This window comes from Psammomys obesus, unplaced genomic scaffold (genome assembly GCF_907164565.1).
Source record: "Psammomys obesus unplaced genomic scaffold, mPsaObe1.curated_primary_1811, whole genome shotgun sequence".
NCBI classification, from domain to species: Eukaryota; Metazoa; Chordata; class Mammalia; order Rodentia; family Muridae; genus Psammomys; species Psammomys obesus.
Window position 1 is genome coordinate 9,809,456 of NW_026596109.1, and position 21,967 is coordinate 9,831,422.

General features: G+C 51.4%; 1 protein-coding gene across 2 annotated transcripts; it reads left to right on the forward strand.

Annotated features, from left to right (window-relative positions):
- The first annotated feature begins 78 nt into the window (after window positions 1-78).
- LOC129692475 (NADH-cytochrome b5 reductase-like) lies at window positions 79-21,705 on the forward strand. Of its 2 annotated transcripts, none has more exons than XM_055628894.1 (7): window positions 79-135; window positions 1,839-2,103; window positions 4,361-4,509; window positions 7,347-7,434; window positions 10,892-10,996; window positions 14,297-14,500; window positions 17,322-21,705. In XM_055628894.1, exons 2-7 carry the CDS (start codon window positions 1,906-1,908, stop codon window positions 17,592-17,594), a joined length of 1,017 nt encoding a protein of 338 aa, XP_055484869.1. In that variant the 5' UTR covers window positions 79-135; window positions 1,839-1,905; the 3' UTR covers window positions 17,595-21,705. The 2 variants fall into 2 exon arrangements, with proteins under 2 accessions (XP_055484869.1, XP_055484870.1); XM_055628895.1 differs by having other exon boundaries at window positions 17,391-21,705.
- The last annotated feature ends 262 nt before the right edge of the window (window positions 21,706-21,967 follow it).

Here is a 21,967-nt window from a genome sequence, read left to right on the forward strand (position 1 = left end):
AGACACGTCAACCAATCACAGTTAAGATATCCTTGTTTTGACCCCGCCCCCGGGCAGTTCCCATCCTTATTGGTGGAACCCGCGAAGCGCTCTCTGCGCGGTGTTTTGCGCTAGCTCAAGGGAGGACGCTTGCAGGTGGGTAGCTGAGCGGTGGTGGTCCTTGCGGCGGGACCGGAGGGAGTGCTGGGACCTCAAACCTCTACTTACGAGTCCTTGACCACTGTAGACTCTTAGAGCTTGAGAAGTCCCAGTCTCCGTCGCTGTAAAGTGAGGAGTTGAAATGCCTTCCGACGCCTTAGTGGGTTCGCAAAGGGTCCTCCTCTCCACCCTTCTTACGGCTGCCCGAGCTTCCCCGGCTGTGGCTTCCCAGAGTGGCCTGCGTCCCCGTTCGCCATCTGGGCACCAGACTGCTCGCACTGCGGCTCGGCCCTGCGAGTTACCTTTGCCCTGCTCCTGAGATGCCCTCTTCGCTTCCCGGAGGCACGGCAAGTGCCGGAACCCGCTCCTTTGCTCAGCCCCTGCTTCTGGCAGGCTCGCTGTGTGTTGGAGGGTATTGTGCTAAGCACCGGGCGGCCGCGTAGACCTTAGGGTTGGAGGCCACCGAGTGTACGTGAACAGCGGTAACACGCACACATGCTTCGTCCATTTCCCTAGGTCTTTTTCTCTCGTTCAGCCACTGTCAAAGTTGCTTTGCATTTTCCTTTTGTTTAATGAGCTCAGGCAACTGCTGTGTCCCGGGTTCCTAGAGCAGTTGCCTGACGCATAGTGTATGTTTAACAAGTGAACACATACTAAAATAAGGTGCTTGGTAATCACAAGGGGAACACTTGGGAAGGGCCTCTGAGGGGAGGTGACCTTTTCAGCCAAGGCCGGAAGAGTAAGAATAGGCATCTAGGCCGAGGCTGCAACAGGGATCTTGCCTCTTAGCTGGGAAGGAACCATGTCTTTAACATGTGGGGAGATGGCTCAGCGGTTAGGAGCTTTGTCTGCTCTTCCAGAGGTCCTGAGTTCAGTTCCCAGCAACCACATGATAGCTCACAACCATCTACACTGGGATCTGATACCCCCTTCTGGCGCTCAGGGGTACATGCAGATAGAGAACTCCTATACAATAAATAAATCTTTTAAATTGTGATTAACGGGGCTAGCTTCTCTACTAATTTCAAAATAGCTGAAGCAGTAGGACTGTGTGAACTCCATGAAGGAGGCAAACAGGGCAGTATGGCTAACACCACACAGCAGTTTATACAAAGCGTGTTCACTTGTCTTGTTTGAGTACACCCCTCCCCAGACCCAGAGAGTAATTGGCATGAAGAGAGGCCTCAGTTACTATGTATCTAAGACATAGCATGCTGTAAAGATGGATTGATTGGACAGATGCAGCACCTTGCCAGGTTTCACAGGGACAGGGACTGTGTCCTGTTTGCTGCTGTCAGGTTCCAGGACCCAATCCTGTGCCTAGCTCCCAGACCACAGAGTAAACACTCAACAGTTAGGAGGCGCTTCCTGTATGCCAGGTGTTTGGCAGGAGAATACAGAAAGAGTAAGACACCAACCTTGTTCTCACTGGTGCCCCGGCCTCAGAAACATACTGACGTCATAGAGCTGCATGCACAGCAGGAAAGGTTTTCGGAAGCCAGATCCCCTTCTCCGCTGAGATTTATTTCACACACACACACACACACACAAAACCCCAGTGATTGTAAGTAGGAAGTGTGGCTCATCTGACAGCAGATCCCTGGTTGAGCCATCCTTGTCCCTACAGCTTGGCAGGCCTTGGGGACAATGTGAGGGACAGAGAAGGACAGAGTATGACCCCCGTGTTTTCCTTCTCCCAGGCTGACAGTGACGGAGAGCCTGGCTTGTTCCAGTTACCTCTCCCATACTGCCCAGGCCCCGCTGACGATGGATGAGAGGGAGGACGGTGATGCCGAAGCTTGGCTGAAGTTGAAGCCTGTGGAGCCCTTGGCCTCCCAGTGCTGCGGCAGTGGCTGCTCGCCCTGTGTGTTTGACATCTATTACCGAGACCTGGAGAGATGGGAAGCAGCGCAAGCCAGAAACGACAGGAGCCTCCTGACTGGGACGCAGCCACCTGAGACCCAGGTGAGGGAGTCCAGAGCAATGATATCTATCTGGCCCTGCCCTGCCCAGTACACCTGCTGCGGGAAGCCTTCCTTGACAGTGGAGAGAAAGTAGTAGTTGATTATAATAGAAGCAGATAGGTCCAGGAACAAGGTCCAGACCTGAAACCAGCCAATTAGCTATGGGTGTTTAGTCTAACCTCTTGAAGCCTTTATTTCCCCATCTGTAAAATAGATCAAGTTATCTGTTTTTGTTTTTGTTTGTTTGTTTGTTTAGTTTGGTTTGGTTTGGTTTTTTTGAGACAGAGTTTCTCTGTGTAGTCCTGCCTGTCCTGGAATTCGCTCTGTAGACCAGGCTGGCCTTGAACTCACAGAGATCTGCCTGCCCCTCTGCCTTCCCAGTGCTGGGATTAAAGGCACTTTAATAATAACTGGTTGGGCCAAGTTATTGGTAATGCTTAGCACAGAACCTAGTAATTATCTCACTGGACAGATATCCATTGAATACCTGTTATGCACCAGGCCCTAAGAGCCATTGAGGATGTGTGTGTGTGAGCAAGACATAGTCCTTGACCCCAAGAGAACAAACTAACATCATATTACACAGACAGGTAAATGAGGTGCTATTGTTACTCGATTTTCTCTGCAGCTGACTTTCTTTTCCCTTCCCAACTCCTAAAGAGCTTCATACATTTCCCAGTAGTCATATGCTCAGTGTATAGTGGCTGTAATCACCTGTGATAACAGAGAAATAAGTGACACTACAAAATTTGTTAAGTCTTACAAAACAGCATTCTTTTCCCCTTTGGGTTTTTTGAGGGAGGGTTTTCTTCAGGTAGCCCTGGCTGTCCTGGAACTTTCTCTGAAGATTAGCTTGGCCTTGAATTCAGAAATCCACCTGCCTCTTTCTCTGCCTCTGCCTCCCGAGTGCTGGGTCCCGCCGCCATCACCACCACCTGGCCAATTTCATTCTAATAATTTTATCTTTTAAATTGTGATGAAGTAATAATTATTAATTCCCGTAGCGATTTCTATTTTATGAAATACATATACAAAGCTTGGTGTAGTGGTGCACGCTTTCAGTCCCTGTGCTTGGAAGCTAGAAGCAGGGGGATCGAGGATTCAAAGCCAACCTTGGCCAACTAGTGAGTCAGGTCTGTCTGAGCCACATTAGACTCTGTATCAAAGAGAGAGGGAAGGAGAGAGAGAACAAGAGAGCTCAGTAGTAGTCATGGTATTCAGAGAAGGCTTCCTACAGGAAACGCAGGGAGGGTTAGGATAGTAAGGGCAATGGCCTGAGACGCAGAGGACATGAGTTAAGGACATGGTTGGCTTTGAACAAGCAAGCTCTTAGGTATCGACTAGAGGCTGCTCAGGCTATGCTCACCTGCTGGGGCCTTCTCTGTCTACCCTCACCGCTTCTGTGCTGTCTGTCACAGATGTCAGGCGGGCACCATACTGGGCTGTCTATGACTCTGTAATTCTCGCTTCTCCAAAGGAGGTTTGTACCTGAATCAGGCCTGCATATTATGGGCGCAGATTAACTTACAGGGCTGAACCTTTCCCCCTTCTCCTGCCTCCTGGGAGTCAGACAACCTGACTGCCAGAGTGTACTGTGGGCTGCTCATCAACCACGTGATGTGGGACCTCCCTTTTTCTCTGAAGCCTCTAGAGGGAACCTCTACTTAGCCTCATGGGCCTGAATTGTATTTTGAACCCCTGCCATATTATCTGTGTTAATAACTTTGTTCCCAAAAGGATAATCCACCCCAATGTTCCTCTCAAAATCCAAAACCTGAGACCTTCAGGCCTCAGTTTCCCCATATGTGATACAAGGATCTTGAATTGGATCACCCCTAAGTCTCCATCAGTTTTTTCAGCTCTGTGGACCTGGTACTGAAGGATGAGAAGCTGTTTAGCACACAGAAGTGAGTGTTCTGTATAGAGGATACAACTTGGACAAGGTGGGCAGTGACCGGTGACCTGAGAGGAGGAATGGAAGTCTAGCACCTGTTCTGTGGCCGAGAAAATGAAGCTGTGGGTTATCCACTGCTCCCTTGAGTGGAGGCTAACGAGCCCTTCTTGGTCCTGCGCTTGTGGGGAGCTACAGAAGGCATAAAAGAAGTGTAAACTCCATGTACTATGCTGCAGATGGAGGGGAAGCAGGGGCCAGCCCTCTGTCGCATCAGGAGATGGCTCTCATCGGGGAAAGTATGTGTGTCCCAGGATGTGTGTCCTCTGGATCTGACCTCTAGAGGTCAAATCTTTTCCTCTTGCAGGGCTGTTCTACCGAGCTGAGTCCGGAGACCTTCCTGGCCTTCCACATCAGCACCATGGAGAAGCTCACCGCTGACACCTATCTCGTCCGGTTTACACTGCCTGGGAGCCGTCAGCTGGGCCTGCATCCCGGGCAGCACCTCATCCTACGGTACACTCAGGTAGTGGGAGGACCAGTGTCCGCCGCCCCGCTTTGCCCTTGACCAGTTGAGTAGCCTGGGACAGCTTACCTGACCTTTCTTAAGCCTTTTTTTTTTTTTTTTCCACCTTCCTCAGGATGGACACAGGGTCTGGCTCCAGGTCCTTGGCATGGAGCTCAGTAATGTGTTCTCGTGATAGGTAGTAACACCAGCACTTTACTGGCCAAGTTCTGCCTCCTCACATCCACGGACGCACTAAACCTTCACAAAATCCTGCCTGGTAGGTGCCATTATCATTCCCCAGAGGACGCTGAGGTCAGAGAGGTTCAGGAACTTGCTGAAGGTCCAACACAGGAAGTGTTGGATCAGGATGGAAAGCAAGCAGTCTTTCTTTGGAGCCAATGTCATTAGCATCCGATGATAGAAAGGACACTAAGAGTAAAGAAGTTGAACAGAGAAGAGGTAGAGCAGGGGCATTAGGAGTTTAAGGCCAGCAGCAGCTACATCTCAAGCTATCCTGGGCTTGTTACTATGTTATCTGTAGTAATAATAATAATAATAATAATAATAATAATAATAATAATAAAAGGCAAAAAAAGCAGATGGAAAAGTTTCCCAGTCTCACACAGCCACCAGATTCCAGCCTGGACAGCCTGGCTGCCGAACCACACTAATATCCCCTCCTCTGAGCCTCCTCCTGACCTGCTGTGAAACCCCAGCCCGAGCCACCCGCATCTCGCCAGGAAAGGGCATCTTTCAGACAGACAGCTGTGGGTACCTGAGACTCAGCAGAGAGATCAGTACTGAAAACGTGGATCTGGAAGATGTCACCACACACCCAGGCATGTTCGGAGTACATTCACATGTGGGAAGAGAAAAGGACCTCGATCTGAGCCTCAAGAATGCTGCAGCTTATGGCGTTGGCGAGAAGGAACCAGCAAACAAACAAAACCCAACAGAGCAAAACCGAAACCGAAAAGCCCCACCAGGCCTGGCCAAAAGACAAGGAGGGAGGGAACTAGAAAGAGAACTTGCTGCTGGTCAGACTGGCCACTTGCCCCACGCCGGCCCCTGGTATTTGTGTCCAGCTTCTCTGGCCTGTGGCCTGGCTGGCCACCCTTGAAGTTCACTATCCCAGCTGACAGGGGAAGCCACAACCCAGGTCATAACACTCTGCAACAATCCATCCGTAAATCAGAGTGTCCAGGACACCCTGTTTTTAGATTGACACCCCTCTGTCCTCTCTACCACTCAGTGACATCTCTAACATATATGACCATGTCACTCAGACGCATTTGGGTGCTCCCCGTTCTAATCCATGGCTGCCCAGCCTTTCCTCCCAGATCGTCCCTTCCTGCCAGATGCTCTGTTCCCTACCCCGCATGTACCCAGCAGCCTGGAAACCCAACTGTGAGTTCCTAACTTGCCTGCCTCTCTCCAGCCCGGGCTGTTTCCTCCTGGAGTCACTCCCTTCCTGGCCTCACCTGTCAGTGGCCTGATCCAGCAGGCCTCTGAGTTCACAGAGACAGTGCTCACTCCCTCTGAGACACGCCAGGCTGTACCTGGCACACTGGGTGGTGTCTCAGTCTCCGCTTCTGAGCCATGTTCTGTTCTGCTCTTGGTGTCGGCATATGTTTCCTGAGCATTTCCTACATTCTGTCTAGTGCCCCTGCATTTGACGCATTTCACTGGGCCATAGTGTCCTGCACACAGTAAAGCCAGAGAAAGGAGTGCTTGGGTGTGCCCGGAAGGTTATCAGGATTCTTGTTGTTATTGTTTGGATGTAGGTTTGGGGGTTTGTTTGTTTTTACAGGGTCATTATGTACTTCCGGCCAGCTTCAAACTTATGCTTTTTCCGCCTCAGCCTCCCACATGCTGGGATTATAGGGTACGCCGCCACACTCTGCTACCTGAGATACTTTGAGGAGCAGACCCAAACTTGGATGTGGAGCTGTGGTCAAATGGCGCTGTACAAGTGGCTCTCCTTCTCTTAGCATTGCATTCTGCATTTGTTTTGCGTTTTTGTTTTTTTTTTTTTTTAAGATTTATGTATTTGTATTTTATGTATATGTGTGTGTGCTTGAGTGCATGTATGCGCCTCGTGTGCAGTGTTCATGGAGGTCAGAAGAAAGTATCAGAGCCCCCAAACCTAGAATCACGGGCAGTTATGAGCCAGCCGATCCAGGAAGAGACCCAAACGGAGATCCCCTATGAGAGCAGTGAGTGCTCTTAACCTCGGAGCCATTTCTCCAGCCCTGGGTTGTTATTGTAACTTACGCATATGATATGCCTGCTACACAATAGGCGTTTGTTCCTCATAGCTCTTATCGCATTCATGATTGCTCTCCTTACCCCATTGTTGGTAACATCGTAAAGACAGTCCATACGTTGGCAGGGCTTTGGCCTCTTTGAGGACTCTGCTGTTCTCCTGCTTGCGGGTCTAGTGATGCTTCATAAACCTTAGCAGCTGCTTTTATCTGTGCTGTTTTGTAGCAGAGAAGGAAAGCACGGTAATGTCCCACAAACTGCTCACATCATCAGTGTGCTTTTCTGACACTCTGTTCTGTCTGGTCCCGGTGGAGTCACACAACCAAGATCTAAAGGGCTACCTGGCTGTGTCACAGGAGACACTGCTGTCTCCTGTGTGACCTGCACAGGTCTCCCAAGCAGCGTGGGTAGGAGTGAGCTCAGGGTTCTTCCTTCTGCTCTTCCTCACCTGCCCCTTGCTGAGGACTGCAGGGAATGACTGGAACCCACCTTCACGTCTGTCAGCCTGGCGGGGGAGCTGCCTGCTAGGAGCTTGTTAAATGGCTGACTACCTGACCATCTGTGTGCTTCTCTTTCCTAGAGGTACAGTCGATGGCTTAGAAATTCAGAGGGCCTACACCCCTATCAGCCCTGTCACTGCAGAAGGATACTTTGACGTTTTAATCAAGGTGAGTCGATTCTCGTAGAGGATTCTGTAAGGTGATATGGACCTGTACCTCCCCCTCTAGCTTGATTGGGGTGAAGGGGTTCCCATGTATTAGTTAGCATGAGAATTGACTGACTTGTAGGAGTGATAGGTTATGAGGAAGGGTCCCTTCCCTCTCTTCTCCTAAGGAGGCTGCTGCTGGGCATTTGACAGAAGGCATGTTGCTGGGAGATTTTAAGAAAGCTATGCTGTACCACCTTTTATATAGTGGCGGGAAGAGAAGTCTGAGCTGGGGTGGAGTGTGCAGCACCTGTATGTGTGCTGGCATGGGGCCCAGCCTGACCTGGAGGGACCCAGCCCAGGACAAGTGGTCAGATCAGTGCAGCACAGCCTGGTGCTATCATGACAGGGGAGGCCCAGCCCAACTCAGGCCGGCTGCCCTACAAGGCCAGCTTCCTGGTAGATGCTGTGTGTTCGAGAGCTGAGAAACGAGAGAAATATGGGAAGAAAGCTGAGAGCTGGGAGCAGCATAACAGGAGAACAAGGAAAGTCCTCCATCCCGGCACAGAAGGGGGCAGGGGATCAGTAGAGGGAACTGGGCATGAAGACCCTTCAGACAGGACTGGCCTGACATCCTCTCTCTCTGGGAGGTGGGCCTTGAAGGAAGAGTGTGAACTGATGGTGGCAGGGAATGAATGCATAGCATTCGAGCTGGGAGTACTAGTAGCCAGACGTAGGAAAGGGCGACAGGGAACAGGTCTCCTAGGAACTGTATTCAGCCCAAGTGGTAGAAGAACACGCCTGTGGGACAGGATGGTCGGTGGAAGAGTCATCAGGGATGAGTGAAATGGGTTGGATACAGAACGCACTGGAGACCCAAGATCTGAGCACTAAATTACAGTCATGGAGAACCAGAGTGAGGAGACTAGAGGGACTGCTTTCCGTGGACCCACCGACCCTCTGACATTTGACTTCCGGCAAGAGCGGCTTCATGTGTGCCAACCTGCCGTAGCTCTACCACACACGTCTGGCCTTTTACAGTTCCATCATTGTCGTTGCTGTCATCTCCAACGTTCGTGCCCCAGAACAGTTGAGTTAACAAACAAACAAAACCCCAAAACAGAAATGCTAATAATGCTTTAAAATAAGTTTTTGCTTTTGTGTCAGGCCACTTTCATAGCTGTCCTTAGCTGCATGTGGCCACAGGCCACAGGAGGTCTGTCATGCCTGCAAGTGAGAGCATTTCCCTCATGGGATCCTAAGGAGCATCAGTATTGAAGAACAGCTTTGACCCCCAAGCCTCCTTACGGGGCCGTGTCATTAGCCTAGTTCACTGGTCAGCAGGCTGAGGCCCGGGAGGATGCAAGGTGGGAGGTGAGGAAGAAACTGCTATGGGTGAGCAAGCCCCTGACTCTGAGGCCCCGGGGCCGTCTTGGGCTCCTGCTCTCCTGCCTGCCTGCAGAGCCCGAATGTTTATTCCTTCCCACATAAGCCCAGACGAGCTCCCTTCTGCACACTACTGTTTGTCTGCGAGATTCCACAAATCCTCTCCAAATGGCCTGCTTCCCTGCGCTGCTTGTCTAGGGCGCTTCTGCTGAGAGGATAAGCCTGGAGACAGTCCTCCAGAGCAGCTGGATCCCTCCCAGCCGCATGGCTGATTTGCTCCTTCAGAGAGGTATCTCATTATCCCTAAGCCACTGGCTGGGAAGAGCTGGAAATGTCTTTGCAAATTGGGAAGGCAGTGGGAATTTGTGGGTTGACTTTCCCACGAGGAGACTAAGGGCTCCTTTTCTAGGCACCTGCTCAGCACTGCTCACACTGCTTGTAACTGTTCCTCATTCCAGCTCATGGCCTCAGGAAGACCATATTATCCCCACTTTACCAATGAAGAAACTGAAGCTTGAAAGACTCCTGGGTTGTAGGACAAAAGCTCTATTGGGGTTTTTTTGAGCATTTGCTCCAAACCAGGCTCTCTGTGGCAGAAGAATCTTTCCTTTGGTGTTGTCTATGTCACAGGGCTGCTAGGACCATAGCTGGGGTCTTGTTTGTTTGTTTTGTTTTATGTGTGTGGACAGTGGTGGGCTGCCATGTGGGCAGTAGGAATCGAACCCAGGTCCTCTGGTAGAGCAGCCAGTGCTCTCAACTGCTGATCCATTTCTCAGACACCCATAGCTGGGGTTTTTACTTTCCCCAAATTGGGCCCCAAAACTAAAATGTGCTCCCACACAGCTTTCAGTGAAAACTCTCCCAGGCGAGCAGGGACTTCCTGTGCCTCGTGCAGATAGTGTCAGGCAGCTGTGGGTGCCCAAAGGCAGGTCTGACCACCACAGGGTACTCTGTCCTTCAAGCTCGGGAGCATCCCGAGCACCCTTCCACTTTTGTCTCATGGTTTTCCCTGACTACCCCTCCATGGCCATCTGTTCTTCCCAAGAGAACATCTCAACTCTTGAGTCCTTGACCACACTCCTGCAGATGCCCGGAGTCTCCTCTGCATGCCTCCCCAACCCCTGGAAATCCAGTTTCATCTAAGCTTAAGTGTCTCCACCTCCAGGAAGCCAGCCTTACTTACTCCTTGGGCTCTGGGTTTCTCCTGGAGTGTGAAGCTGTCTCTACCTTGTTTGTGTCTGGGGTGTGTATATACATCCCTCCTATACTTTGAGGCCTTTCAGAGGAGACCTAACTGGATAAATGAGTCGACTAGAATATTTGTTGCTGAATGGTCCTGGTTCAGGCTCTGGATGTGTTCATGATGTGTAAGGGCCAACCGCATGCCCTGCGACCCCAGCATGGTGCTCAGAACAGGACAGATAGGCAGTGCAGAGAGCTCAGCCTCTTAGTCCTCCCAGCAGGAGGTGGCCTAGAGGGAGCCGGAGACTGCACACTGAATCCAGCTTACAAAGGTACTAGGCTTTAGCCTGCCAGGATGGCGGGGTTATGAGCTTATTACTCATATTACTCATAGTATTACTCATATTACTCATGAGTATTACTTATTACTCATAGAAGTGGGAGGGTTTTCAGTAAAAATGTGGATCTCCTACATCTCTCGGAAGGCTCCTGAGATCTGGCAACCTCCGCCCCACAAACTACAGACTAGTACCTGCAAAGTAGCTTCCCTCTTAGAAGGACATCGCCTGGTAGAGAGTCTGCTGTCTTTCTGATCCTGAGTGACAGCTGTCTTTAGTCACTACCCAGTTCTTTGCTGGGCTGCACTCCCTGTACCGTCCCCTCAGGCATTTGGAAGTGAGACCTCTCCGAGGTCGGTAGGCCCACTGGAGGCTCATCTCAGCCTTCCCACCCACCCTGTGTGGTCAGATGCCAGTGTGGATGGCAGCTCCAACATGAGGGGTGCAGAGGAAGGCAAGGTGGGAGTCGCTCCCGAGACACCCGAGCACGCGGGAGGAGTTTCAGGTGTTAGCCAGGGAGTCTGCAGAGCGACACATGCCTGTCCACTGACTGTGCCCTGTGTTTGCTTCAAGTGCTATCAGACTGGGCTGATGTCCCGGTACGTGGAGTCCTGGAGACCGGGAGACACAGCTTTCTGGCGAGGGCCTTTCGGAAGCTTCTTATATGAACCAAACAAGGTCAGTGCCAGCACCTTCAGTCCTGAGGAGCTTCCCCAGGCTGTTCTCTGGGCCAGAGTCCCCTGTTTCAGGATATAGATCCTCACTGCACTTTTCTTCCAACACTTAAACCCAATCACCAGAGTGATGTTGGGCTTAGACAAGGGGGGAAGATAGAGGAGCCCTAATAAACAAAACTGTCCACTTTCCTCCAAAACCGTTTTTGGCTGCGGTGCCTCAGAAAATCAAGCTTGGGTACTTAGGGTTCAGGATCCTGATGCCCTCTGACTCTCAGGTACTGTTCCAGTTGGGCCCTCTGCTCAGGAGGCTGAGCACAGCCCATACTCACTGCTGGAAGCTGAGTCCTTCTGCATTGGAAGGCTCTTGCCTCATCTGCTTGGCATGCTTGGATCTTTGTCCAGCTTTCCCAGAGAAAACTGGTCATTTCTCATCAGCTGCTTCATGCCTGGGAAGAAGTCCAGTCATACGTATCAAGAGTCTTGAGAATCCTTTGACCCAGCAACTCCATTTCTGGAAGTCTATTAGACAGGGAAAAAAATGCTTCTTCATTTGCATGTGCTAGTTTTTATTTATCATAACAAAATACTAGAAGCAGCTGAGTATCTAAATAAGGGACCAGTTAAGGTGCTTGATAGAACATTCTCCTAGATTTTGAAGTTATGTTGTTATAAATATATTTATTTTATGTGCATTGGTGTTTTGCCTGCACGTATGTCTTTGTGAGGGTGTCAGATCTTGGAGTTACAGACAGTTGTGAGCCTCCATGTGGGTGCTGGGGATTGAACCCAGGTCCTCTGGAAGAGCAGCCAGTGCTCTTAATAGCCGAGCCAGCTTTCCAGCCCTTGAAGTTATATTTTTAGTGATGCTCTGTGCTTATACTATAAGAGCAAGTAACAAGTAGTTGGTATGAAATGTATGCCCAGTAGAGAAACTAACTTAAAGTGCACAGAAAAAAAAAAATGTGTATGGAAAATGTATGAAGTATTAGCAGGTTGGAGCGGGGGAATTATGGGCAATTTTCATTTTCTTCATTATCCTTTCCAAATTATCTGGAATGAACACCTATTACCTTTATAATTAGGAAAACAAAGCAAAACCAAAACAAGTAGAAAAGAATGAATCATGCTTGCCTTGCCATTCCTTTTGTTTAATTTAAAAATAGCTTTTATTGTATTTTCCCTTATTATAAATGCAAAACATGTGCGCTAACAACAACAACAAAAAGCATCAGAGTCAGACAAAAAGAAAAAACCCAAATGCACCTGCGGGCCATCTCCCCAGGATGCCAGCCCTACTCCCTCGCTTCCCAACCCTCTCCCACACATGGGCATATGTACAAACACATACACGCACACACACGTATCTGAGCATCATACCAGCCCTGTCAGGGCTAGGCTGTAGCTTAGTGTAGAATGCTTTCCCAGCTCTTGTGAGGCCCTGGGCTCCATCCCAGGAAATGTATACCCCATACATACTGCCAAACCCATCTGTAGCAATCCTCTGCGCAGGCTCTGGCTTTAACGCTTGCCATGTAGGGGCTCACTCAGCCCTCATGGCAGCTTGCAGGTGATTTAACCCCCACTCCCATTTTACACACACAGGTGTGTATGTTACCACTCTCCAGCAGCGTTCTGGAACTACCCATGCTCAGCTCTGCATTCTGTGGCCCCCTCATTCTGGCTCTTGCCCCCCAAAATAGGCTGTGGGTGTTGTTTCTTTTCCTGGCTTGGAGAAGATGGGTCTGTGACCATTTTTCCCACAAGGGAGGCTCCCAGTACCTGTGGTCTGCATCCTTGGGCATCAGAGCCTTTTGTCTCTTATCTAGAGCCAGTGGCAAGGGGCACGGGTGTTGTTTTCCACATTCAGATTGGTCACCAAAGCTTTGCCAGGGCCTGCACTGCTCCTTGAGAAAGCTCAGGTCCCTACCTTCTTGCCAGTCCTGCTCTGTAGCTGTCTCATTGCACACAGATGTTAAATCAACCAAACAGATGTCTGCCACAGGCAGACGCTAGCATCTGTCCAGGAGGAGACTGGTAGTATTTCCCAGTGTTGTATGAGGGAGGCACAAGGCACTAGGGGGACAGGAAAAGAGGAGTCCCCACTCCAGCCCTGCTCAGGGAAGGCTTCTGAGAACACAGGCTGATCAAGAATGAGAGAAAAGGAGGGGTGAATTAGGCCGAAGACCTGAGGGCTGGAGGCATCAAGGTTTCACAACAAGGTGACCTGACCCAGGATCTCAGGTTTAATAAAGGGGAGAACTGAAACAGATTAAATCTCAACTCCATACTGGGCCTTCATATTACCTCATCTGGTCCTCATGGCAATTCTGAGATAGGAGTTATTTTAGGAAAGTGCTCTCATTATTGTTTTTCTCCAGTGAAGAAATTGAGGTTCAGATCAGGAAAATAGCTTGCTCAGATCACATGGTTGATATTTATACACAGAAGCCTAATCCCTGGAATGAAAAGGTGAATATTTTTCTGTGTGGGTCAGGAATTAACTTTTAAGAAACTGGCTTTGAGAGCCAGGTGGTGGTGGCACACGCCTGTAATCCCAGCACTTGGGAGACAGAGGCAGGCAGACCTCTGAGTTTGAGGCCAGCCTGGTCTACAAAATGAATTCTAGGACATCCAGGGCAATACAGAGAAACCCTGTCTCGAAACAAAACAAAACAGAAAATGAGGGGGGGTGGGGAGGCAGGCAGGGAGGAAACCTTGAAAAGGCCTGCCCTTCTTTAAGAAACCTAGAAATAGGAAATGGGCTGGCTGAGGAGGGTTGGTGGTACTGGGTCTCTTGGGCAGGAACATACCTTATAGTGCCAGGCTAGGCATATGTTTACATCAGTTTATCTAGTGCAGAGAAGAGAAGCTCAGGGTTCTAGACTGGGGTCCTAAGACCTTCATAGAATCAGAGGAGGCTGTCCAGAGCAAGCTGGGATGGAGTTGGGAGGGGCGAGGCTGTGGTAGGAGAGGAAGTGGCTTTGGGAGGTTGTGAGTTCCTTGCCAGCTGTAAGCATCGTCCTTGTGGAGAAGTGTTAAATGGCAGCCAAGCCCTTTTCAGGTTGAGCTACAGTGTTTTGCTCTCCGGGAGCCTTGGAGCCCCATAATCCCATGTTCTGCAGGCCTTACCTGCTCTTGACAAGCCAGGTGGCTCCCTGCAGCGGGGGTAGAGCATGGCAGAGATGGGTGGGGCACTTGAGAAAGGCATTGCTGCCCAGCTTAGGCAAGAGCAAGAGAAGACCCATAATGGGGTGGTGGGTGAGAGCCCCCTATCCACTGCGCCATCCATCCTGCTCTCTAGTATGGTGAACTCCTTATGCTGGCTGCCGGCACGGGCCTGGCGCCTATGGTGCCCATTCTGCACAGCATCACAGACAACGCAGACGATGAGACCTTTGTCACCTTGGTTGGCTGCTTCAAGACCTTCGAGGGCATCTACCTGAAGAGCTTCTTCCAGGAACAAGCCAGGTTCTGGAATGTGCGAACCTTCTTCGTCCTCAGTCAGGTGAGCCCAGGATGGGGGCTTGCCCCTGAGAGGCTGCCTTCCCTTCGTGCTGCCCTGAGGACTGGCTGTAGCCACTGTGCCCTGTGCCTGGGAATATTCCCAGGTGTTCTGCGTGGGACTTAGGCCTTCCCAGGTCCTTCATACAGGGGAGGAAGCAGGCTTACAGAGATGCTGGACCAAGGGATGCACTTAAGATGCGGGAGGACCTGGCCCCATGCTTCAGACTCCTGAGCTCCAGTTTGTAGCTGCTGTCCCCAGCCATGTCCCATCTATCCCCTGGGATCACATGTGTGGGCTCACATACTCCCAGTGGTGCTGAGCGTGAGGCCAGGCCCGGCGCAGGGGTTCCATCAAGACGGCTCGCTCCGCCTGTTCTCCACATAGGTTCAGGGCAGCTCTTGTCAGACTCAGCAAGTTGTAAGTCCTCCAGCGGGAAGCCGCCCCACATCCTGCTTTCTGTGTCCCGGTCCTCCAGTTCATGCCCCTATATCTCAAGCCAGGCCTTCCCTTGCCATTGTCTGTCTACTTTCTAGAGGATCTAATTTTATTTCTTTCCTGTACTCCCTGGGTTGGGGTTCCCTGCTACACCCCCCCTTTCCTTAATCCTGTACTAACCCTTCCTCAGTTTCCTTTTTGAGACAATTCTGGACAATCTCTGACAGCTTCTATGATCCTCAACCTCATGGCTGGGAACTAGGAAATGGACTGCTATCCCCTCCAGAGCTCTGCAGAGCCAGGGTCTACAGGCCTGTCCACAGGTGGAAAGCGTTTTGACAAGCACCTGGGAGGGTCTGTTTGGTGATCATTAACAGCAGCAGGAAGGGCCCAAGGCAGGGCATGAAACAGGAGGCTGTGTGCAGCTGAGGGGAGGCAGGAAGGCCACAGGCCATCAGCACAGAAGCCTGGTAGACTCGCTTCACCTGGCTGCTTGACTAGCCTGCTTTCCCTCCATCCTCAGCCAGACGAGAGATGCCAGGGACACAAGGGAAGGTGAGATCCTTCCTGCCCTTGAGGCACTCACCTGCCTACAGGGACGGCTGGTCACAGCTGTCTATCTTAGTTGCCTTCTGTTGCTGATAGAGGCCATGACCAGAAGCAGCTTGGGAAAGACAGTGTTTATCTCAGCCTTCAGCTGTAGTCCATCTGGAATGGAAGTCAGGGCAGAATCAACCTGAAAAGAGGAAACAAGGCAGAGACTGTGGGGGAATTCTCCTTCCTGGCTTGTTCAGTTTCCCTTTGTATCTAGCCCAGGGCCCCCTGCTCAGGGATGGCACCACCCACAGCGAGAGGGACCCTTCCGCACCGATCGCCCATTAAGAAAACAAGCTGGCATGATGGCACACACCATTAATTCCAGCACTTGAGAGGCTGAGGCAGTCACATCTGTATGAGTTTGCCATCAGCCTGGTCTACATAGCAAGTTCTAGGCCAGCCAAAGCTATATATAGTGAGCCCCTGTCTCGAAAAGAGAGAGAAGGAGAGAGAGATTGAGAATAGAGAATGAGCTCCACCGGCTTGCCTGTGGGCCAATATGATAAAGGTATTTACTCAACTGAGGGTCCTTCCTAGGCCACTCCAGCTTGTATCAAGGTGACAAAAACCGACGGGGACTCGTCTTTGAACATGCCTCTGTGTGCCCTTCATAACACTTCAGTCCTCACGGCAGTCTTACGCGGTTTGTACTGCCACCTGTTTCTTTTACAGACGTGGAAGCTGAGGTAACAGCAACAGAGAGCAGGGTACCAGCCCACTTGGTCTTGCACAGAGGCCATTCTCATTGTGTCCATCAGTCCAGCACACACACGTGCTGCTCAGCAGGGAGGGCAAGTGGCATCAGCAATGCTGCATTTGAGCCCAGACCAGAAAGGTCACCTTCGGCCCTGCCAGGCTCTGATGATGCTAGATGCCGAAGTTTGCGCAGGCAAATGGCTGGCTGGCTTGATAGCAGGAGTCAGGGGTAGCTGTGGTAGTTCCGCTCCCCCACATGCATTCGACGCAGGTCGCCTCTCTCTCTCTGCCTGAGCCTGGCAGCTGGTCTTCCCACTCCTTCCACTTCCTGCCAGCTTGTTCCACACTGCCTTGCTCCTAGCCCTTTGCTGGCTCCCACTGTTCTCAGGAGTTCCCAAGCTCAGGGGCCTGTTAACCCTGCTGGCTCCATCTCCTGGCCTGGCCTCCCTAATGCTGTGTCCTGGTGTCACTGGCGAGCCTGCAGGTAGAACTGTGCTGCGCCTTTCTGGCAGCTCGCCTTTGTTCCTGCTGTCCCCTGCCAGGTCCCCTTCCTTTCGCTGCGCCTCCTCACTCTTCATGGACCTCCTGAGGGGAAGTCCATCCTACAGGCTCAGAGCCCTGGGTGCTACTGTTTTGGCTGTCATAGCCCCGCTGCTGCCTCCCTGCCTAACGCTGTTTAAGGGGTTCTACTACAACCAAGGGGTAACCAGACTCACTGTATCCTGGGGTGTGCAATTCAGGTAGGGCCAGTGGAGCCAAGGGTTGGAGAGAATTGGGAAGTGGAAGGAGAGATGAGGCCGGTGAGGCCTGCAGGCTCTGCCCTCAGGGTTCTACCAGGTAGGAGATCTAGCTCACCAGAGAGTGCCTCTGGACAGCACCAGAGGACCTGGAAGTCATACAGACTCCCTGAGGCGACACTACAAGGCCTGAAGGAACTAGGAGCCCCTGCTTCTCGGGCCTCCACAGGGCTGTGTTTACTCTGGTTGGCGGGACCATCTCTCCGTGGCCTGGACCTTCCTCTCAGAGGCTAGCGTGGCAGTGGCAGTTGAGTTAGGAGCGTCTTTTGGTGAAGGGTATCTCCCATCTCCCACAGTGGCAAAAAAGGAGCTGGCTGGATGGACACCAAGGACCACCAAGAGTCACCACTGCTCTCTCTTCCCAGGAGGACTCCCCAGGGCAGCTTCCCTGGAGCTACCGTGACAAGACGCGCTTTGGCCGCCTGGGCCAGGGGTTGGTTGATGAGCTGGTGGCCTGCTGCCGGAGGAAGCCATTTACGTTAGTCTGTGGCTCACCCACGTTCACTGAGGACATGGCGAGGTGTTTGATGTCTGCTGGCCTGACTGAGGACTCCTACTTCCTCTTCTAGCCCTGGATGGACCTTATTCAGGGGCATAGGAGGGAGCCCAGCCCAGAGTCGGGAGACATGGAGTCCAGGCCTGACCCCCACTGCTGACTTGCCCAGAGACCTTGGACAAACATCAGCACCCCTGGGGAACTTCCTTTCCTGTCTGCCACATCCTGCTGTGTGGAGGGAGGCCAGCAGCTGGCCTGGGAGCCAGGGAAGATTATTGCAGGGGAACCAAGCAAATGGAGTCCTGCTGAGCTCAGGGCTGGTGGGAGTTGGATGGGACCAGGGGTGAGACAGCCCATCAATGCTAAGAGAATGTCCTCCGGAAAAGCTCAGAGCTCTTCAGAGGTCCTTCTGTACCTCCTGTAGGTTGAGCCTGACTCACTTAAGGCTTTGGGTCTATGACCTGGCCATGTTCTCAGAACAAAGCACTGCCCTGGACCATCTCTGCATCCACGAAAGTCTTTCTTGCCAAAATCAGCTTCATGCCCAGTCTGTCTTTCCTGGCTCAGGAGGCCAGCTCATAGTCCTTTCCCCACAAAAGAAGAGGAGCAGAGGCAAAGGCCCCTCCCTCCGGCAGGCAGCCACATAGCCTGAGCCTTCAGCTCGGTGCCCTGGCGACGGTTGCTATGGAGATCTAAAGATAGAGCAGGAGTCAGGAGACCTGGGTCCCTCTCCCAGCTCTGCCCACTGAGTGGCTGCTGATCCAGGTCCACCCAGCCCCCACCCCCACCTCCTCCATCCTGCATGGGGCATGCCCTCTCCAGGGAACTCGCTGGCCCTGGGCAGCAACGTTGCCTTAATGAATTCTGCTTTCCACAGCCTGGGCCCCAGTGTGCTGCACCAGCATAGGCTAGATTCAGGCAGCCCCCGACTTCTAAATGCTCGGCAGTGCAATGTTAGAAGCTGAGAGCCAGGGACCTTCAGGATTAGGCATTTATAACCGTGGAGCTGCACTCTTCCCGGCAGAACCGAGCTCAGATGCCGGAAATCCCTGTCCAGCAGACTCATTGGACAAACGGGGAAACCAAGGCCTAACCCTAACCCGTGTGCGACTCATCCAAGGTGAAGGGCAGAGACAGCCATACACACCTCCCATCTCACTGCCTGCTCATGGCTGTAGACCCTGACAGGACACTGGGGAATCTGGCCTGGATGGGGATGGCAGCAGGAAAGGGGGGCTGGAGGGATCTCCAGGCAATCACAGCAGGTCTGTTTTTACCTCATCTTCATAGTAGGACCTAGAGGAATTTTTTTTTTCAGAAAGGACTTTTCTATCCTGCCCTGAAAATTCACAACAAGCAAAACGCTGTTCACTACAGGGTTGTGGGAAGCCCGCAGGGGCACGGGGCTTCTGTTATGGTTTCAAGACACATGATTTTGGTTCACCTAGATCCTCAACCTTCCCTGGGTCATTTTTCTCCACATCTTGAGCCTAGCCCCGCATGACAGGACTGAGAGCCAGAGCTCCCATCAGGGTCCTTGGTCTCTTCCTGACTAGCCTGTGACTTGGGGCAAGACACATGTGCTCTGTCAGGGCCTTTGAGAAGTTCCTCAGCATGCCTTGGTGGATCTTACTGGTTGTCCTCATGGATGCTCCTGGGGCCTGAGGAGCAGGCCCAAGGGAATAGCAGCAAATGTGCCAGGCACAGCCTTTCGACTGGAGCGCTCTAGCCGAGGCACAAGTTGGAACTCATAGCTCTGAAAGGGTATTATAGAAATGGCATCCATAGTGCTAAGAGAATGATGAGCAGGGCTTGAGCCTAGCCTCCAGGAAGGACTGAGCATGCCCCTGCCCCTAGGATGGAAGCTTTGAAAGCTATGCTCTTGCTCATTCCTGGGAGAGTTGGAGAGGTCCCACTTAAGGGGAGGGGTCTAGGGCAGTTCCAGTATGCCTCTCTGTATCCTTTTAGATGTTTGATGCCTAGACATTAGATTAAGCCACTCAGAGGCAACTGACACTCCTGTCCTAAGATAGATTGCCTCCCTCTTCACCTCACTCCGCATAGAATCTGGACAGTCTGGCTACTAGTGGAATTTATTATCCTGCAACATTGGCGAGGGCACAAATGTGGCCAAGATGCCAAAAGGTGTCCTGTCAGCTGGGTACTTGAGAGCCCATGGATAGTGTTTGCTGTGCCTGGCGAGGTATAGGTGAGCATAAAAGAGGACTGACTGGAATTCATGAAGTCATCCCCCTTGGTGGGTGGCTCTGTCAGCTGGCCAGTTCCTCCTGAGACTGCCTGGGGCTCTGCAGGCTGTGGAGATGGAGTGGACCCCGGGTCCTACCATTGTGTGATAGTGCAGGGGCAGAAAGCACGCTATGAGCTGAACATGACCTAAAGGCCTCAGGAGGCCAACAAAGAGCTCACGACTCTGCGAGCGAGACAGATCAGCACCCCAAATTCTTCCGCCACGACCCCTCTCTTCAGTCTGGGAGCACAGCAAGAGCCCGTGAGCCCCAGCCCAGCCACCGTATTCCCATCACGCAGGGCGCTCACACCTGAAGGTACAGCACCTGAGATATGGCAGAATTGTGGAGAATTTACAGGGGGCAGGGCCCTTTATTTATAGGCAATCATGCCATTGTCCAACCGTGGTTGGAGACTAACCTCTGAGCCACTAGGATCAGGTAAGGATGAGACTCCTCCTTGGAACTGATTTTGGGGCGCTGTGACACACTAATACACCTGGAGGTACCCGTACAGACTTCTGCTTCTGCGTGGCATGAGACAGCCAAGACTAACGTCTGCCCACGGAGGAGCAGATTGAGAAAGAAGCTGTTCTCTTCGGTTTGTTTTCCTATTTGTTTTGTTTGGATGCTGGGGACTGAATCTAGAGCCTCGTGCATGCTCAATTAAGGACCACCACGCTACAGCTCCCTCCACTGAAGGATTCCGGTGGGTACCAGACTGTAGTTAAAATCAATGGACCATGTTGGTCTCTATGTACCAACACGGCTTACGTTTGTTTTTTTTTTTTTTAAGTCATAACAGAACAAGCTGCACATAGTAAAAGAACAGGTACAGGGCTAGAAAGATAGCTTTGCAGCTGAGTTTGAACCCTGGAACCTACATAGTGAAAGGAGACAATCAACTTCTACAAATTGTCCTCTGGTGTGTGAACACACTCCAATAAAAATTAAAAGGATGGCCAGGCGCGGTGGTGCACACCTGTAATCCCAGCGCTTGGGAGGCAGAGCAGGTAGATCTCGGTGAATTCAAGGCCAGCCTGGTCTACAAAGTGAGTCTAGGACAGCCAAGGCTACATAGAGAAACCCTGTCTCAAAAAAGACAACAAACAAACCAAACGTATTTGGGACCTGTACTTGGAAATTATAAAACTCCAAAGAAATGTTTTCTGAGGAGATGGCCCAGGTGCAGGCGCAGAGGTGACTGATGGTGATGGAGCAGAGTGGACTGCTTTTGAATTGCTTTATGGAAAAGAATTGAAATGAGCTTCTGGCAAATCTGGGTTTTCTTGTATCTTCTTTATTGTTTTCTTTTCCTCCAGCTTGTGTTTAAAAATAGTTCTAAGCCAGGCATGGTGGCGCACGCCTGTAATCCCAGCACGCAGGGAGGCAGAGGCAGTTGGATCTCTGTGAGTCTGAGGCCAGCCTGGTCTACAAAGAGAATACAGGATAGCCAAGGCTACACAGAGAAACCCTGTCTCAAAAACAAAAGTAAGTAAGTAAAAATAGTTCTACAACTAGATTGCAAAACAGTATCTATTATACCCAGGTAGGTGTACACCTGTGACCCTAGCACTTGGGTAGTGGAGACAGGAGGACCAGATCAAGGTTATTCTTGGCCACATAGTAAGTTTGAGGGTAGCTTGGGGTACCTGAGCAGCAAAACAAAATGACCCTATGTAGCCAGTCCATGTATTTCAGAAACTAGGGGCTTCAAATGCTCACTTGCTCTCCCCCCTCAGGTAGAATTGGCTCTTCATGCCTCCAGGCTCGTCAGTAATTCACTAATAAGTCTCTGTGAGCACCTGTGCCCCAGGCCTTCTAGGTATGGGAGACCCCGCAGCGCCAGCATGGAGAAGTTCCTGCCCTCAGACCCGGTAGGGTCTTCCCAGCCCTTGTTCTTCCTCTTTTCCTCATGAACTCAAATAAAAAAACGACTTGCCAAACCCCTGGCAGTGCGCTCTTGTTTCCTTCTTTTTACTCACTGTTAAAATAAAGCAGACCTAGGCCCAAGTCTCTTCCTGACTGTGAGCCACAGCGAGTAACGTAACCCTTCTGAAGCTCGGTCTGCTCCTCTATACAATAGGGACATGACCGTCCCTGAGGTCACCTATCCTAGTGAGAACGCAGCCTGTATTAGGAGGTTTCCACCACTGAGACAAATATCCCAGAGAAACAGAGGAAGCAGATAAGAGTTTCA

What these genes read in the sequence shown, in the direction of transcription:
- LOC129692475 (XM_055628894.1), top strand. Translation starts at nt 1,906, where the DNA reads ATGGATGAGAGGGAGGACGGTGATGCCGAAGCTTGGCTGAAGTTGAAG. An exon ending in GGGCAGCACCTCATCCTACG is followed by an intron (nt 4,510 to 7,346) that starts GTACACTCAGGT and finishes TCTCTTTCCTAG; the next exon opens with AGGTACAGTCGATGGCTTAG. An exon ending in CCTTCTTCGTCCTCAGTCAG is followed by an intron (nt 14,501 to 17,321) that starts GTGAGCCCAGGA and finishes CATCTCCCACAG; the next exon opens with TGGCAAAAAAGGAGCTGGCT.